The sequence below is a fragment of the Carassius auratus genome, chromosome 6, assembly GCF_003368295.1.
Source record: "Carassius auratus strain Wakin chromosome 6, ASM336829v1, whole genome shotgun sequence".
NCBI classification, from domain to species: Eukaryota; Metazoa; Chordata; class Actinopteri; order Cypriniformes; family Cyprinidae; genus Carassius; species Carassius auratus.
Window position 1 is genome coordinate 21,401,390 of NC_039248.1, and position 20,409 is coordinate 21,421,798.

General features: G+C 36.2%; 1 protein-coding gene across 2 annotated transcripts in view; it reads right to left on the reverse strand.

The window, feature by feature from the left end:
- The window catches only part of LOC113101079 (carboxyl-terminal PDZ ligand of neuronal nitric oxide synthase protein-like), a 94,118-nt gene that overhangs the window by 27,975 nt on the left and 45,734 nt on the right, over positions 1 to 20,409 (reverse strand). For both annotated transcript variants that reach the window (XM_026265545.1, XM_026265551.1), the window contains exons 5-7: positions 10,278 to 10,386; positions 7,111 to 7,252; positions 4,608 to 4,765 (exon numbers count right to left, since the gene is read on the reverse strand). In XM_026265545.1, the coding sequence (XP_026121330.1) occupies positions 4,608 to 4,765; positions 7,111 to 7,252; positions 10,278 to 10,386 (409 nt within the window). The remainder of the gene's footprint in view (positions 1 to 4,607; positions 4,766 to 7,110; positions 7,253 to 10,277; positions 10,387 to 20,409) is intronic.

The following is a 20,409-nucleotide window of genomic DNA, read 5'->3' on the forward strand; positions in this document are numbered from 1 at the left end:
GCCCCTCCCCTCGAAATGAGCCAATGACAGTTGAGTATCAGTTTCACAGGGAGCAGAACTCTCTCATGTTTAGGTTTCAGCGCCATAGAGAAACACTGGAAGAGCCGAAGCTTTCACTGGTTTAATGGTGTTTATGCTACAAAAATGGAAGAGGCAATGTAATTTATTTTATTCCATTTCCTAAATACAACCAGAGCAAAATAGAGCAAAATGTCCCTAAGCTTTCAACCCAAATCACAATGAAGACAAAGTCTTTAATTTTCTGGTTGTCATACTCTCATTAAGTTACTCTTTTCATCTGCTCAAGCAGAATGTTAATGTCATCTTGAGCTTCAGCAAGGTATCTCTGGCTAAAACTAGCTAACAATAGTTTGTAAGTGTTAGTGAGTCCCTGCTAATACACAAACCTAAATAGAGAACTGTTTTCATATCATGTACTCTGCAAATCCTCCAATCTCTAGTCCCAACGAGCACAGACATGAAGAAGCACATCAAACATCGCTCTGGCTGCTCTAAAGTGCCTAACCACCAACCTGGTGCAAACAGCTATACATTGGGGAGGATTTTCTAAAATTAAGCACTAGGGCAAAAGTAAAGCTGCCTCTTACACGGATACATGGGCTGAACTCAGTTCATCGTGAATTATCCAGAGAAACTGACATTGCTTTGAAACACATTTTGGGCTAGCATTTCAGGCCTGAGGGCTATTGAGAGCGCGTCTCCATACCACCATTCCCCAAAATCCCATCTCCAAACACTTTTCACATGAACTGTCTACTCTGGATAGACACTACTTCCCCAAAAATGAAGAAACAGGGCTATATTTACACACAGTCTTCGCACTTTTAGTCCGAGTTGTCCAGCTCCTCGGGGGTCTGGCTGGTTTTAGAGTTATTCTACCTGCATCCTGGAGATATATGGGCCCTGTAACTAAAGGGAACTAATTTGTAGTAGAAACTTGGCTGTTTGCCTGGCAGATTGTCTGATATGGTCAGAGCTACACAGCACCTCATTTCTCTATATTTCAGCCTCTGCTATGAAATTCCCACAGCAGTAGGCTGCCACAGAGTTTCCAGACTGTGGTACTGAGGTCTGACATTGGGTAAAGTTCAGAAGTTGAGGAGGACTAATTGCTTTCATTAGTTATTCAGTGACCGTTTTGTGCAGAAATCCTCTAAAGCACACTGCAGTCTCTTATAAAACGGGATGCAACCACTTGTGCACACCAAGAGTCCGTGAACCATTCATTACTAAAGCTCAGAGAGGAACACCACTCAAACAGCCACAGAAACTCCAAACTTCTAATTTTATTAGAAAGCATCTGCCAATTTCCAAAAACAATATGGTGGGGTGAGACCGAGATTTGCTGCTCTAATTAACTGCCTGCAGGATAGGAAACACAATAAACATGGTAATTTGTTCTACTCTGCATATTAAACAAGCAAGCACACAAACATACAACAGAATTCCTATTTGTAAATGTTAGTTTAAACTGATGTAAAGCCAACCATCCCACATTTAATGGGTATAATACATAAAAGATCAAGCTATTATATTAATTAGTTAGGTTGATTATGGCAAAAGAAAAAGAGGGGGGAAAATATGATTTTCAAAATGGTTCTAAAATGAATCAATTAAATACAATTAGATAATGATATTAACAAAATAAAATAAAAAACATTAATATATAAATAAATAAATAAAAAAACTAATTTCTCCGTCTTCCAATTTGTATTAGCAGTTATAATAAAGTGACAAGGTCATGTTCAAAATGTGGATTAAAAATGCACTTTAAAATGATAAGGTCACATTCCTAAGTGAAAACACCAGCCAAAATAAAATCTGTACGTGGATGAATATAATTTTAGAAGGGACAAAAAGATTAGTATTCTGCTCACTAACTAATATCCATTGACTCAGACTTGGGGCGCATGACCTCAATATAGACCAAGAGCCTTTCAGAAAGCCATTACAAACATTCCCTCATATTTGACTGACTTATCAATTCTACAAATAGATCTCCAACCATGAATCAGGTAAGGTTTCTCTTGAAAGCATGCACTGGGATTTTAAAACAATTCAACTACTGAAAAGAAATGAACATAATCTAATAATTAGCTAGGTTAAAAAAAATGTTATTCCATTATAAGCTGATGTCGGTTTATCGGTGGACTCGAAAGGCACATGGAGTTGACAGAGCACAAGCACAATTGACTGCAGGCCTACCAAACAGCTCTGACACTTGTACCAGCCCTACAAAAACAGCATGAGCTCCTACACAATCAGTCAATTTCCGCTCCACAAGTCCTTGAGGATGGCATGGGTATCCCTGTTCTGCAGAGTACAAGAATCTAAAATGATCTGCTTATGTAGGAGTATGACAGCATGCTCTCAGAGGCTTTTTTCAGGAAGACATTTGCTGAAATGATAAATTTAAATCTCCTGCCAAAAGTGCTAAATGTACACATGTATGATTCAGTTATACAAATGACATTTCTTTGAAAACCAGAGTGAGACAAGAATTTTTTTTTTTTTTAAGATCAAACAACCTCTTCGATTACATTCACAACGTTGGCGTCTGGAACTGGCAACCGTATTTACTGGTAATATTATACTGTCCCATTCACGCAACAACAGGCAGAAAAGGATAAAATACTGCCTGTATGATCAAGAAACCAAAGTCAGTGACTTGAATAATGTCTGTTACCATGGTAGCAGTAACAGATGTCAACAGAAAATGTCAGTGGGTGTCATACCACACATATCACCTAAACTTGTGAATAAAGTTTGTTTGTGACTCCGGTCAATTTAAGCTAGTCAGAAATAGTTGTAAAAAAGCTGGCAAATAACTATTTTACATAAAAGAATACAATTCTACATTTATACTATTTTGCCTACAAATAAAAATACTGAAAATACAAATCAATAAATGTTTTTGAGGCATCATAGCATTATAAAATGTAGGCTACAGAATGAAAAATTAACATGCATTGAGATTTGCTAGAGATGGAACTGAACAATTTTACGAAATAGTTAATTTATATAAATAAAAAAAACTGAAGTGCTACATGACAGCAAAGGTAAATGTATAAATGAAAAAAAAAAAAACAATCAATCGATCAACAAAAAAAAATATCAATTTAAATAAATAAAATATAATAATGATTTTAAAAAAACATACAGTGTTCAACTGAATATATTAAACAAACAAGACAAGCGTGGTCTAATGGTTAGAGAGTTGGACCTGTAACCCGAAGGTCGCAGGTTCGAGTCTCGGTCTAAAACAGCACTCTCTTCCTCCCTCAACACCCATGGCTCCCCGGATGCTGGATCTATAGCTGCCCACTGCTCCGGGTGTGTGTTCACGGTGTGTTCACTTCTCACTGCTGTGTGTGTGCACTTGGATGGGTTAAATGCAGAGCACCAATTCCGAATTTGGGTTACCATACTTGGCAAATGTCACAACTTTCACTTTTTTCACTTTCACTTTTAGCCATAGTCTTTTTATATGGAATCAAGACGGGTATGAATTTCTCAAATATAAAGCCCAAACCGAAGAAAACCTTAAGATTTCAGTATCTGGAATATAGTCTTAAAAAGGAAGAAATCATTATGGGACTCTTTTAAAAATATGAGTAGCAGCTGACGCTCATGGAAACAATGAGATCCGAGTTTATCTAGGAGCCACACTTTTGTTAACCACACTACCACCAAACCTCATTGCAAAATTTCCATTTGGGTCAAAAACTTTGAAACCAAATTAAATAAGGACACGGTACCTCTGAGGCTGGCATGGACGCTTTTCTCTGGCACAGACTAAAAGTTTCTGACTGGCATATAAATCATGGAACAATCATCTGAGACAACCCAAACATTTCTGACATTGTAATTTCCTGAGGACAGGACTGTCTTATCAGTCTCAGACATGATTCCAGGCTCATCGCCCCAGACACTGATGCAACAAACCCACAAAATTATGCCAGAGCGGAAAGATAAACAGGCATCAGTGAGGTAGAACAAATAAGCTATATGGACAACAGAAAGCCTGCATTCAATGGAATGAATACTCGTATTGCTATTTTAGGATGACTCAAATCCTAAGGCCAACTCTATTAGAATGCATGTCATTTGGATGATCCAGATGGTGAAACTTATCCATAGAAATGAATCCGATGCAATGCAACCGATACTCCAGTACCTTGTTTGTTACTTTCCTCTCCTCAGCACTAAACTGTCATTACCATGATGATTCTCTTGAAGAATGTCTCATCTAGTCAGGGTCACAGTATCGTTACCTAATCCTTTGCAGCACAGCGGATTTCACACTGCAAGATTATGCTAATGGTCTTACAGCTACATCTGGACCCCGGGCTGAACACAGCCGCGAGCATAAAACAAACCTAATCTGCAAAAACAATAAATACATGCTGAATAACCCTTGATTACTCAAGATAATTAGAAGATAGAGCGCAAATATGTGTGTGTAAAAGCTGATACACAGCATTTTAGCAAACCAATTCAAGAGCTCGACATTATAGAAGATTGTGGTTAATTATTGATATGGATTGAATAATTAAGTGGTGGGCAAGCGAGCTGCAGCTGGATACCTTTTTGTCCTTGGTGACATCTTCCTCTTTCTTGGCTGCATCCAGGTCAGTGACTCCGCGGTTGAACTCGTCCATTGTGCTGTCGGGGAGGGGAAGCTCCTCTGCATCAATGTCTGTCTCATCTGCAGCCGGCTTTTCGGCCCCTGTGAGCTCCCGCCCTTTGAAGAGAAACAATTCATCTCGCTAAATATTTATTTTAGAGATGGAAAGCATGATATAAGGATTAAAGGAAAAATTTATACAAATAAAAAATTAAGCATGAGCCTTTTTATAGGTTTATGCCATCATGCATGAACATGGAAACTAGAGTGTAAAGGGACTAACTTTTTGTTAGTGTTGCCTTTATTCACACACAGGTATATACACAAATGGATTTATTCTGACCAAACACTGACGTTGACTGTGTTAACTGTGGATCCCGTGTGGGACAGTGGTGCTACTGATATGGGGCCCCATGTATGTTTTGACCACACCTTCACTTGGTCTGTACAGCAGTTCTGTATTTCTGGAAATGGATAGTTGACATGACATGGAAAGCAGCGACAGCCGTGTCCTGTGGTGCGACATGCTATACTACATGTAAAACTATTCTGAACAACATTCTTGTACTGTAATTAGAGATCATGCATCGGATTTATTAAATAATTCAGCGACTTAATGGAATATTTATATTTAGAAAAATGAATGTCTCACAGTAATAAATTGCAAAAAATATATATAAAATAAATAAAGATAAACAAATTTTATATATATATATATATATATATATATATATATATATATATATATATATATATATATATATATATATATATATATATATATATATATATATATATATATATAAATTAGATAATTAAAATCAAATCAATAACTTTATTGTCATTAAATTCAAATACAATTTGGAGGAACTATATTTATTTTAGTCTGACAGTTTGATCCAGATCATAAACTCTGTATTGTGTTACAGAGTTAAAAAAGGAAATAGACTGAGGTCAGAGGAATTTACTCTACACTTAAAACACATGTACAGTAAAGAGTTCACACAAACCTTCACAGATCTACTGGCTAAAAGGACGATGAATTGTTCGCATCTGGCAAGATGCAAAAAATAAATAAAACAACAACAAAAAAAAAAAACAATTCATATTCCTATGTAGAGTATATTGCAAATTGACCTAGACGTTTTATTTTTCCCCATTTGTCTAATATCAAATTTTAACTAACAATGTCATGTGAATATTTAAGTTAGTTTATAGTATATTCAATTACAGAATATACTTGATCATTAGGTAACTTGACATGGCAAAAAGTTGCTAAAATGTGTTTAAATCTCCAACCACTTTATTTTTCTCTTGCACATCTACAATAAAGTTAAAATCAATAGAAAACTTGTTTACTTTGAATTTCTTTTTTGTATCTTAGCTGCATCAAAAACATCTCATGCTGGCATAAATACACTCAAGCAACTTTATATTAAGTGGACTACCATGTACTTACATTCAAATTAATAGTTTGTTAGTGCTTATTGAGTATATACTGTACTTGTTTTTACATTGTACATTACGGCATGTATCTACATCTGTAATTAGTTTCTGTAACTACATTTATAATTACAATGTTGACCCATCCCTTACAATTTAACCCAGCCTTAAACCTACACATACTGTACCACCAAACCGGTCCCTAACCTTACCTGTATCCCACTCAACAGCAGGAAAAGTGCTTTGCAATACAAAAAGAAAACAATAGGTGCATTGCACTTATTTTTTTTATGCAAGTACACAGTATTCAAAACTACCTTATATAAAGTGGGAATGACATTTTTTTTTACTTCATAAAGGCTATAAAGCACTATACTTATTTGTTGGCAGCTTTTGCAGTAATTTAAGCAGTTACGCAGTTGTTTGGCTCTGAAGTGTCAGCTCTCAGACCGGTTTGCGGTTTCCCTATGGAAAGGGGTTATTAAGGTCTCCCGGTCCTATCAGTGGGACAGCAGTGGAGCTGTTAAACACAGTGAGCCCCATCCATGTGACACTGCAGCGTGTTGGTGCTGGGGAATCCTGTGCGGATTAGATGCAGCGCGTGGGTGAATGAGAGCTCATTTGCATTTGAAAAGAAAACCTGTCCAGAGGGAGCTGTGGGAGGATGATCAGCCTGAACCCCTGGCCCATGCACAATAAGATCTGCCCCTCAGACACAAGCAATCATAGGTGCTGTTCCATGCTGCCTATCAAAGCTCCCAGCTCACAAAGAATTACTCTAACGCACTGCGCTGGATCGCACTAAAATACCTCAAACAACCGCATGGATTTTCCCTTTGCTAACTCAAAGTGTGTCAGGAATCAGCAAGAACATCACTCATCTGTAATCCCATCACACCAAGTTCAAGGGGCAAAAAGAGACAATCAATTAAAGGGAGTCTTGTTCTGAAAGATGACTACACTGACTTCAAGTATGACAAAGAAGTGGAAAGAAAAGAGGATACAGTTCATTAAAGTACCTGCTAGTCCAGAATCTGTGCATGTCTTGTCAGCGTCACCATCTTCCTGGCCATCTGCGTTTTGCTGGGTGTGTTGCAGGCTAAGTTTATGACAGACCTCAAATGCCTGGCCCACCGTCCGCACTATCCGCATGGCTTGGCTCTACAGAGAAATGAAAGAGAGCTTAGTATTATTAATGCACTGAAATCAAAGCACCTTATAATCTAGTCAAAATAACCTGACTGCAGTTTGATGTAGATTAATTGGAATGCACAATGAAAAAAATTATGTTTTTGCAAATGAACTCTTCATATATTGCATATATATGTTATAGTTGGATATATGGACAGTTTGTGTATATAATATATAGTGTATATGCTACAGACAGAAAGACAGTGTATAAGCAAATAATGAATAAACAAATAACTAAGCAAATTAATGAATGAAAGACAGGCGGACAGATTGTGTATATATAGGATACAAAGTGTATATACAGATAGATAGACAGACATTCATCAAGTAAATAAAAAAACATGTTGCTGAAATGGTAAATATTCAATAGGTTTCAAGAGCAAAGCACTGCTTCTCAGCGGTGTGTTGATCTTTTTAGCAACTGAAAGTTAAAGTTAAAGTCAAAATCTGACAATAACGGAGGTCATTAACAGGGCTCTGAAGTCTCAGTTCAGCCAGGGAACAAAAACAAAAGCGACTCAAACAAAAGAGAAATTCTTTGATATGACTCATACCTGTTAATTTGATTAATCATGTCAGCTTTTGAGTTCCTTCCCACACTTTTAATTTCAGATGGTATGCTGTTAGCCAGCAAATGTGGAAAACAGGAATGCAGCCAACCATGTAAGAAATCAAAAGACTCTAGGAACTTCAAAGTTTAAATCTTATATTCAAACTTAATAATGCTCTAAAGCATTGAGTGTATTATGTATTATGTAATTGTTAGTTGTGACAATCCATTAAGTGTTAAAATAAAATTCAAGCTGCATTTAATAACTGTAATAATAAGGTTTCATTTGTTAACTAAATAAGTTAACATATACCAAAATACTTCTAAAGAATTTATTAACCAAAATTGAATCCAACATTTACTAATATTAGAAAAAGTTGTATCTATTAATGTTATTCATAGCATCAGAGCTAACATGAACTGACTGATATTAACTAATGTTAACAAAGCAAAATTAATACTGTAACAATGTATTGCTCATTGTTAGTTAATGTTAGTCAATGCATTAAATACAGTTAATTAAGGGCACATTATTTTAAAGGGGTCATATGATTATGCTACAAAGAACATTATTTTGTGTATTTGGTATAATAAAATGTGTTTAGGTGGTTTAATAAAAAAAATAAAAATAATTTTCCACAAACTGTACATTGTTGTTTCTCCTCTATGCCCTGCCTTTCTGAAACGCATCGATTTTTACAAATCTCATCAGTTTGAAAAGTGAGGTGTACTCTGATTGGCCAGCTATCCAGTGCATTGTGATTGGCCAAATATATTAAAACTCATTATAACCGATGCATTTGATGCATCCAGTGGGCACATAATTCAAACAAGCGCTACTCTACACTGCGGAAAACTCAAGTTTGAATCATCAGTGGCAAATCCTTTAAATATTTAAACGTACTTACAGACTGTGGGTCAGAACAGCCAGAATTGTAGTCTACTCTCCCAGGATCAGGAAACAGTCCTCTATAAAATGCACTTGCACACATCTGAATATTTGAGTTCTAGTTGGGTCCTCTTTTGGAAGGCCAAACAAAGAAGTTTTGCTTTCACAAGGAAACAAACAGTGTCTCCACAACATGTGGGGGCATGTCAGATTGAGCCGTTGTAGGTAGGCGTGGTTGAGTCTTAACTTTTAAAAAGAATCTCTTGAAACTTTAGTCTTTGCAGCTTTACACATCTTCTTTATTCACCAAGAGCTTGAAACAAATCACATTATATGACCACTTTAAAGCGTTAACAAAAAAGTGTAATACATCACAAAAATAAAAAATAAGAATAAACAAAACTGTTTAGTATATTGCACATTACCCTGATGATATTTTGTTTTGGTAGGATTTCCCATATGCATCCACTTGTATTATTAGGGTGATTATCAGTACATTTTCAAGTAAAACAACATTTCTGCCATCACCTGTAATACTTGAAACATTGTCACTACTTTACAATGAATTTCTCGAGGAGCTGCCGTTTTTTCCTTTAATGTAAGTTTTACATGAATTTTTTTTTTTTTTTTTACATTGACAGAAATGATGTGGTGACTTAACATGCCCCAACATTTGGGCTTTTTTTCAGTTGCTTATAAACATATTAATGGCTAAATTCTAATAACACTGTAATCAGCACAAACTGGGCTGCAGTCATACTGTATTTGTCCAATAGCCTACGCCTATTATATTTGACATCTTGTATTTTCAAATAGACTTCTTGTACAGTCTGTTCTCAAGTTCTTAGCACTCTGAGATCCTTGTGTATGTATTCAAACTTCTGTGATAATGCGATGTGATGTGTCATAGTGACAACTATTGCCTAGCATGAATTCCTCTATATATTTATAGACTGTGTAGGCAGTGGCACCAGCTCTGGAGAGAAAAAAATAATTATTTTCCCTCTGAAAAATCTTATTTTTATTCTTGTGTCATTGTAGATTAATTGGCAATATTAAAAATAAATATTTAAACCAGTCAAGCAGAGAAAAACCCATTCAGATGTCAAATCTTTCTTTTCTAGAGGTGGTGGGCGTCTTTAAACAGCTATTTAGCTTTCATATTTGCCTCTGATTCAAATCCACTGCAAAAGCATGAAAGGGATCAGAATTCGACAGCTTTAAGAACTAAAAGCATGCCCTGTCAGTATATCATCTACATGCACCACTGCTGGATCACTGTACTGCTCTGCATGCTAGACCGACAGAGAAGAAAAATATAGCCATTCTGAAAAGTGCACTTGAGCTTCATGCCCAACGGCTGCTGTTCCCTTTTTTTTTTTTTGATGGCGTTTTTTTAAATATGCCCTGAAGTAAAATGAAACAAGTGTACTGAAGAGGGAAAGAACTGTCAGTAGCCTTCATTCTCTTGGCGCGTCGATGAAACGATTCTATTGTCCAAGGAAACCATCAGCACTCAATGTCCTGACTAGAAGACACGCTCAAGGGATGCCTACCTTTTTCTTTGATTTGAAGACGTTACATCGAAACACGTTGCTCTGTCCATCTCTTGCTATGTAACTGAAGATCTTCAGATCTTGAGAGTCGTGTGATACGTAGAATATCCTGTAAAAAAAAAAAAAAAAATTCAATGTAATCTAACGTGCAGTACTGTCATGGACAGTAGATTGAGTTGGAGTAAAAAGGAGAAAAGTATTTACAAGAACATTTCTGGTTACTGGTGAAAGCTTTTATTCCTGCATTTGTGCTATTTTTCTTGATATATTTTGGTCCAAACCACCACAGTGCACCCTTTTTTCAGGAATTTATTAATGTTGTGTTTAGAAATGACCATTGGTTGAGTTGTTTTGTTGGGCATCTGAACAAAAACTGTGCTTGAAGTGTAGCAAACAAAGCAACATGAGTCAATGAAGCACATTCAGCTCTATTGTGACACTGTGTGAGCGCATTTAACCCACAGCAGAGAACACTTGTAGCAAGGAACAAGTAGCAATGCAGATAAAAGTGTAAAACACTACATAAACCAAAAGATATATAACTGACACCATGCAAATCCAAATAAATTTCCTCCAAAACAGAGTAGTGGAAATTCTTCTGAGCTTAATAAAATCGCAAGGCACTGAGGAAAATCCTGAGCAGAAACCTTGTTGAATAAGATGAATAAAATGCATCTTTGTCAATTGCAACAACTTTCATCAGACCTCACAGATAACCTTAAACTGCCAAAGAAATGATAGACAAATAGCTAGATTGCTAGACAACATGACACATTCACTTAGAAAAATCAAGCTGGTTTGGTGCCTGCTAGCTCGGCGGGGGTACTTTGTATTTTTGCTATTCACTAAACCTTGATAGACAGAAAAAAAGGAAAGAAAAATCAGTTTCAGTGGGTTTGTCAGAGAGTGAATAACTGGCAGCAGGAAGCAGAGATATTCAAATCACCACACTACGGATATGAAAAACATAATAGTACCCAGAGACTCTTTATTTGCTCTAATTACAAAGATTCATTTGTGCACTCGAACAATTAAGAGCGGAGAACGTGACAAAGTCATCTAACAGATTGGAAGATCATGTGACGTGTATCATAAAATGATGTTGCATATGAAAACAGAGTGCATCCTTCTGTGTATATATAATACACTTCTTAAATGGACGTGTGGTAATTTGAAACTTACACACAACAAAAATCATACAAAAACTGATCATCAGGCTGAAATTTACATAGCCATCACATAACCAACAGCTCAATAGATGTGTTTCTAAAACTTGACGCTGCATCTTAAAAAAATAATTCTCATTGAAACAATAAAAATCACAGATGTGTGACAGTGTCCAAAAACACTCACCAGAAGCTTGTGCGTGTGTGTACACAGTTCTGCAGATAGATCAACAAAGTGGAAAATGGTCCCCAAGTTTTTTTTTCCATCTAGCTTTTTTACTGGTAACTTGAAAATTACATTGTTTTCATAGTAGATGATCCAAGTTAAAATGACCCCAAATATAATACAGGGTAGGAATGTGCAATATTAAAGAAAAATACAGTATGCGATACCTAAAATGCCACTTATTTTATATCAATGTAACGTTGTTTTCTGTTTATTTTTTAAAGTACAATTTAAGAACTTCTTTAATTCCACAGCAAAAACTACTATCTTAAGAAAGTTCAAGCATGTGCAAGTGAACAGTCAGTAAATAAGAATGAATACACAAATGACAAGCACAGATTAAATACAATATGACAGTTACAAATAAAATAAGGGCAGTATTTAGGTACAGAAAAGTAATAATTAAGGGTAACATCGTCTCTGTCGTGCCCTAGTGGTTAGAGAGCTTGACTCCTAACCCTAGGGTTGTGGGTTCGAGTCTTGGGCGACAATACCACGACTGAGGTGCCCTTGAGCAAGGCACTGAACCCCCAACTGTTCCCAGGGTACAGCAGCAAAAATGGCTGCCCACTGCTCCGGGTGTTTTCACGGTGTGTGTGTGTGTGTGTGTGCACTTTGGATGGGTTAAATACTGAGCACGAATTCACCATACTTGGCTGAATGTCACTTCACTTTCACTATATTGCAGGGTCAGACAGAAGAAAAGGTAAGGCCAATGTATATTATATTACTGATAACAATTATAGGTTGTAATTTCATCACCATCATTGATATCATTATACTTCTCCCAACTATCTGTAAATATATCAGTCATGATATACAACACATCCCTCTAATTATCTGAGACATTAGAAATCAATTACTATATTAATCTTGCCACTGAAGAGCAAGAGCAAGTTGACCTTTTGGGATTAGGACTGACAGTGAGGAAATCTTTATCTAAAGCTCACAAACATCCTGAGCTATTGTTGTTTTAGCCTGGGAACTATTTATTTACGATCACTACAGTCTTCAGTTGGACCAGTGCAGACTTGTGACTACGTAGAATGTCAGCATGTTACATGTCAGAGCTTGCCGATTCAAGATTGCAGTGATGCTAAAGGGATCGAATACACCCTGTTAGGAAGACGTACCTAAACACCAGTCCTCTCAGGGGTACATTCTGACACACAGTGCTGGACAGACGGGTAAAGAGAAACCCCACTCATTAATTGAATTTTCTTCGCTGCTTTTGACACTTCAGGGAGCCATGCCGCATCAGCGATTTGCACAGATGACACATGCTGTTTAAGAGCTCCCCCCCACCCCGTCACTTTAATTCATCAAGTCTGAAAGCAAAATGAGGAGCTGAAATATCTGCTGAGTATATGTAATGCACACCACTCCGCCCATCATCATAGAAAGAGTAATTTTACTCCACAACCATTACATAGCCTTATTTAACGGGTTGCTCTGCTTGAGAAATGTCTGATTAAGAATATAATGAGCATATCTACTAGAAGGCAAAGTGTTGCTTTGCTCATTCTGAGATATATAAGATGCCAATGACTAAATAATGCTATTTCTATATCCTAAGCAAGCATGCCCATTTAACACAAACAGAATAGGCTAAAGTGATGATAGATTAGCATTAAGATTTCAAAGCATTCATCCTGATTTAATGGAAAAATCAATAGTGATGACTTTTAGGGATGCCAGGCTTAGCTAAAATCCCTAAAATAAGTCCTTTACAGGACATTGAACAATTATTATTATTTTTTTTCAGGTATTACTCATACTTACTAGTGGTCGACTGATATTGTTTTTTTTTGACAGCCGATGCAGATATCTTGGAAAGCAGATTCCCATTGCACGTTGTTTTGAGAAAATGATTTGCATGATTTGTAATTTGTCTGGAATGAATGAAAACGTTCAATCTGCCGCCACATTCAGTTTTTATTGTAGTGTCTGTTCTGTTCTAGTGACGGAACTAAATGATTTTTATTATAAAACATTTCCCCAGATAATTGTTTCATATCGTGTGCTTTGCAGGTCTGCAGGACACATCAGCTATTCATTCATACACCTTGTTAATTCGTTCCTATGATTTATTAATTTGTGGCAACTGTTCATGTTTAATTAGTTTTGCTCTTTAACCCATGATTTAACTGAATTGAGGGAACAAACTGATACATCGAAATAATTCTTAATTCATAAAAAAAAAAAAAAATGCTTTAAGGAATTCATGAAAAAATGGGATGCTTTAAGGAAAAAGTAATAGGTCTAAAATAAAAATAAATTGTTTTCATAAATAAATAAATACATACATTTATGTTAAATATATCTCACTTAAGATAACGGATTTAAAACAGAAGTGTGTTACGGCGCTCCATGAACAAGTTCATGGAAAGGATGAAAAAGTTCATTCTGTTTGTTTGCTTTATTTTACAAGAGCAAAAATCTTGTTTTTATTTTGAGTGTGCACAAATAAAATTAAAGACTTTTGCAAAATCTATCTTACTCCAAAAAAAAAATATTTTTTTAAATCTTTTTTTTAATGTCTAAGATGTTCGATTGCGCTGGTGCCTTGTGCGCGCACACCCCTCATATTCTAGCAATTCAAACATACATCGCAGTCGGTTCACTATCAAAATAAAATAGTCCACCAAACATATAAAACGTTACACTGGTCAGTTTAGATAGACCTTAGTATAGCGATACACTATTTTTTTTATCCACGTTTTTGATCATGTGAAGAGGATGATCTTTTCCATAGGCTACAGTATATATGCGAATGCATGTAAAGTACAAGCCTAGTAGTTTACATTATAAATAATAATTTAACATTTAAATACATTGCGAATAAGGAAACATTTGGATCTGTGCTGAATGAGACGCGAGCAATAACATCCAAATATCACAACGTGGCATGGCAACCACCTAAAAACCACCCAGAATAACCTAACAAGTAACAACCACCTTCAACACTCTAATTTTGCAAGTTTTGCAACGAAATGTAAAATAAGGTCATAAAACAAATAAACTGGACCAATTCTTCATAATGTTACTCCATTCAGCATGTTTTGAAGTAACAAATCTGCCCTATACCTACATCACTTCCAAACTTCCCCATTAAGAACTTTTCAATATATTTTTCTACACGGGCAACTGCAGTCATGAGGACTGTATAGACAGAGCCATGATTTCTCTGCACTTTACTGCAAATGAGAGATCTGAATTATTGATGCCTCGTATTATATCTCTGTTAATAACAGAAGGCCAGTTCTCCCTGTTCCTGGTGCGAAGTTTATGCTCTGGGTGACAATAAAGACGCACAAATGCCACCATTGCTCTTCAGAAGGGGGGCAACAGCAGGCATTCTCACACCTTCAGAGCTGACATGGCCCCAATCCCATCATCCGAAGAGAGTCCCAATACACACGATTCAGTCTCTTCAGCCTGCAATCAAACAGACTCTCAAATGCCTCCTGGGGTTGCTGCTCCTGATTTATCAAGCTGTTTGATAGCAAAAATCATTGTAATCACTTAACTAGGCACAAATTAAACTCAAACTCAAGTGTTATTTTCATGGAAATGATTTAGGATGTGACCGTTTATTCATTCATTGTGCTTAAAACAACTCAAAATGTTTTAAAACTAAATGCCTCCATTCAAGAGGGCCAACAGACCCCAGTCTCTTACTGGTTTCAGGTCTGCCAGATAAAAAGAATAAATATTGTTGTGACATGTCAGCTGCCTCATCCAGTGAGTCAGGGGATTGCATGGGCATGTTGTCAAGTTCAAGCAGCAAATTTTGCTGAAGATGATTTATGTGTTTTGATTAGGCTTTAATGCGATTCTGCATTTGCAGCGGACACACAGCCAAACAGGATTTTAAACTGCACATTTATACTGTTACCATCAGCAGTGGTTACATAAGGGACAACTGCGTTGCTAAAAGGCTTTGTAAAGAACAAACACTTCGAAGCACTTTCTCCTCTAGCTTATTTGCTGCCACTCTGATTATCATACAATATTTGCATTTTCTGCAGAGCTACAGAAATGAAAAGCACAGAAGAACGTGTTAGGCGCTTCTTTTCATTTTCACAACAACAAGCATCGTGTCCCTTGGCCACATGCTGACTGAACTCATTTTGCACTGTGACTTTAAAAAAGCCTAAATTACACGGCATCCAAGCTGATTAATTTTCTCTAGTTAATAGGTGAAGGCACACAATTGCTATTAGAGTATCTCTACATGAAATGTCACCATGTTCTTGCAAATACAAAGTGAATGTTGGGTCTACTGCCTAATTCCTATGATTGCACAAAATGAGCTCATGAATATAAAATTGCACACATTGGCATGATTGTAGTTGATTAGAAGTTATGGTTTATCGAGCAGCACATAACAGCTTCTTGAATGAGTCATTTCTCTACTATGTGGTAAGAATATATGATTATTGGTCTTAAGTACTTCTGAAATGAATTAGTCTAAATGTATTTTGTGTCTACTTGAGACATTCCATCATTTTAAAAAAAAGTTTAAAAATCCAATCTTCACCACAAAAGCTTACCACAGGAGTGTTTTGAGACAAAGGTCTACACACACATTAAAAGTTCAAAAAAAGCTCAAACATGTAAGATCCTGAAATGCAAAATGTTAGGCACTGGCAATTTTAAGACTAAAACTGATGTAGTAATTTTTATTAATAAATGAGCTTTTAATCAGCAAGGGTAGATTGATCAAACAATAAAGTTATAGTGCTACAAAAGACTGATAATTCAACACATTGACCTCTTAAAGCTTTACCATCGCAGGAATAAATTACTGTTTAAAATATATAAAACAGAAAAAAAGTTTTAAATTGTATTCATATTTTCAACAGTGTTTTACTGCATTTTTTTTATCAAATAAATTCAGCCCTATAGTGAGTATTATGGGATTAAAATGTAATTGATTGCTGTGATTACAGCTGAACTTTCAGCCAGTGTCACATAATCCTTCAGAAAATATTCTAATATGCTGATTTGTTGCTCATAGAGCATAAGAGACTTCCATAAAAAAAAAACAAGAGCATTCTCAAAACAAATCTAAGAAAATCCTGAACTGTTGGGTCCCTTCAGACTTGGATCACATAGCAGACCTCTGTTATACATTTGTAGATGAAAAAGATGAATGAGGAGATAAAATAGCAGTGACAGGGAGGAAAAAAAATGACAAGAAATGTAGAAATGGAAGAGGCTGAAAGCAAAAGGAGGGTTTATGTTGAATATCAGCATACCGCTGACATGTTACATTTGAAAAGCTGAGGAATACACCTTCTCTCCTGAATTTCAATCAACTGAAGAACTAACAAACGCAGTATTTAAATACACAATTGTTCATTAACATAAAAACAGTAGCTCACCACTTCATTACTTCCAAAAACCATCACTTATTCTTTTATTTTCTAACTGTGCTTTTTACAAGTGCTATTAAACAGATGAGAGAATTTAAACTTAGACTGACTTTCCTGACTTGGCTCTTCTACAGAAATGTGGAAGAAAGTAAAACAATGAAAGGGAGAGAGACGTTCCTGACAGTGGAGGAGGAAAAGAGGTCTTGCGCTGACGCAGCCATTTCAACTTTTCATTAGGAAAGCATAACAACATCACAAGCCTTTCCAGCACACTGCTTTAAACTCTCTAGCTGACTTAGAAAATGTTTTCGTTAAATTTTGCGGAGGTCTTAGCAGTTAGCACAAGTTCCATTGGGAGTTCAGATTCGACTTGCGTCATTTCCTGATCCCGTTCCCTTCAATTCTTGTCAACATTTCCTATTCTCTCTCTGCCATCAGTAGAACTATAAAATGAAAAAAAGAAAAGGCCTTTTATTGCATGATTTACATATTCAAAATATTGCAAACATTAATGCAGGTACAATGAAAGATAAGAAATGAAAATTCTATTGACTGACATTCACTTATAGCCCTCCTGCATCCAATAAAACTGCGCTGTCCCTGGCGTGCACACACACACACACACACGCATGCACAAGAAACAGGAGAGAAGAGGGTGAGCAGATGGCCACAATATAACAAAAGGACAGGTCAGAGACGTGAAATGCGTTTGCCCCAACGCGATGGGCGACATGAGTTCGAATCTGTTGTGAATAAAAACATTTACTTCAGTCACACCAGACTAAACTAAAGTTAAATCTAAACTGTTACTTAATACTGAAATCTTGAACGTGTCAATTTAAAATGTAATGCGTTAGTCTAGGTTTTAACATATTAGATCATTTATTTTGATAAGCATTAAAACATCAGCATGTATTTCTTAGACAAACAGTGGTAACTTGGCATGAACAGTAGATATTTTCAACTTTCTTCTTAATATTAACGAAGCAACAGAACACATTACACATTATACTTCCATTAGTATAGTATACTTCCATTATAATTCCATTCCATGGTCCAAATAAGTATAAGATTGTAAATTCTTAAGCTCATAATTCAACAAAATTGCATCAAGTTTAGTCACCATTTAATAAGTGCATGTAAACTGTACAACAGTTAACAACAATCATATTTTCATCACAAATTTTGAATTATAATACTTTATTTTCATCTTGTATAGCATCTGTTATTGGTGAAAAAACTGGGTGAATTTATTGAATCTATACATGTACTATATACCTGTATACACACAAAAAAATGTATCAATAAAAAAAATAAAAATAATAATATTTTAATTTTAAATAAGAAAATGGAATTCCTTTGATTACCAAAAATGCAAAAGTGCAAAAAAATTAATAAAATAATAATAATAATAATAATAATAATAAGACAACAGACATTTAACTTCATTGATGAAAATAACACAACTACACTAATCAATCAAACTAAGACAAATAACTAATGGAAATGAAGCTGAAACCCTGTTGGGCATGGGATATGGTCTTTAAAACAAACAAACAAAAAAAATGGAACCCGATTTTATCAGGATATCTTTTCACTGTATAAACAGATCACCTTTAAATGTCCATTCTTTAAGAGGAATAGATGAGTTTGTACAGTAATCAATTTTGTATTTCCTTCAGCAGCTTTGACGGACTCTGAATGGATGTGTCTGGTACGCAGTGACAGGGCAGTAAAGAGAGAGGAAGGCGAGAGGAATCTCAATCTCAGCGTCGTAAGCTGCCAAGCGGGTCAATAATTAAGAGCCATCCGTCCATTCCTCTGAGCTCCCACTGACACATCTAATGAGACCTCTCTCTACTCTTGGAAATCTGCAAGCACACACAACTGTCTCCTTCCAAAGACAAATGGTGTCACCCACTTCAAACATCTCACCGCAAAAACAAAGAAAAACAGAGATATGCATAAAGCACAATAAAAAGGGACTCCAACAGCTGTGCCAATCTGAAGTTTGGATCATATAAAGAAATGCTGTGGAGTTTAAAAATCTAAGAATGCTTCAAATTCTAATAGAAAGAAAGAAAATTAAATCACCAGAACAATTTGGGTTAAATAAATAAATACATTTAGCTGCAAGAAGAAGAGTTCAACACTTCAGTCCATCAAAACATGCTTCAGGAAAAAAAAAAATAACTATGCAAATAAAAATGAGAGCCTCAAGACTTAACTACATTGTGCTTAAGGTGCCTTCCCAAAGTTCATTGCTCACATTACTAAATTCCCCCGAAGCGAAGACGATGCAGCCAATGCCATGTACTGTACGAGCTGCTCAGTTAAACTTCTTCAGGGTTGGCTAAGGATCAAACTGTGTGGGATATGTGGAAGTTTTATGTGCATCCCTCCAGGTTAGGCTTAAACCAGCAAAGTCTCAAATACGGATGTTCTGGAGGTGTATGCTGGGTTCTCACAGACCATCTCCACTAAAGTTATAGCTTATGACTTTCCAAGTCTCTTGTAATTGAGTTTAACACTAAACAGAGGAAAATAGACAACCCTCTGTCTATGCAGTAAGCCTTGCCGAGGGCAAATCTGCCTCCGCTTCTGCTTTATCAACAGCCATTCAGAGCATTCTGACAGTAATCACACACAAACAGAAGACGTGCTCGGCACATTTCATTAGCCACACACCTCACACCTCGCATGGCCTCCGGAGGCTCATTTAGAAGACCAATGTGCTGGACCTTTTATGTATTCATGGAATACCGGATGCAGCGCTACAAGCTAAATGTGCTGTGCGATGAGCTTTACGCAAATGGAAGTTCGGGTGCAGAGCTAGGGAAATTACGTATCCGTCTGGCACATAAATTGATGGCATTCATCTGTGACTTTCTTCAAGGAACACATGCAATAACAAGAGCCGTTCAGGACTAATCTCACGCACGATTTCCAAAAAGCAAGTTTTTTTTAGAAAGGAATAGGTAAACCCAAAATAATCATTATGGAAAGGATAGCATAGTCTACTCTACGAATAAACCTGAAAGCTTAATAACAATAACAGTCCTAAATATGTTGCATTCTTAAAGCCATATTATTTTCATCAGTGGTATAAGAAAGGCCGCATGGCAAAAAGTATGCCATCCAGTATCAATTCCAATCAGCCAATGTGTCAGCAGTTTTCCTGCTGGCCTTCCCTTGTCTACTCTGCTGATGAAAATGTCTGCTGAATAAGTTCAGAGTTTTAAAGAGCACCAAGGTCATTCCACAAGAGAAATCTGCAATTCAGATCTACTGTAACTTTCATTACAGTCATTCTCTGTCTTTTAGAGAAAACATACAAAATTATCTGTGCAGTTTATTAT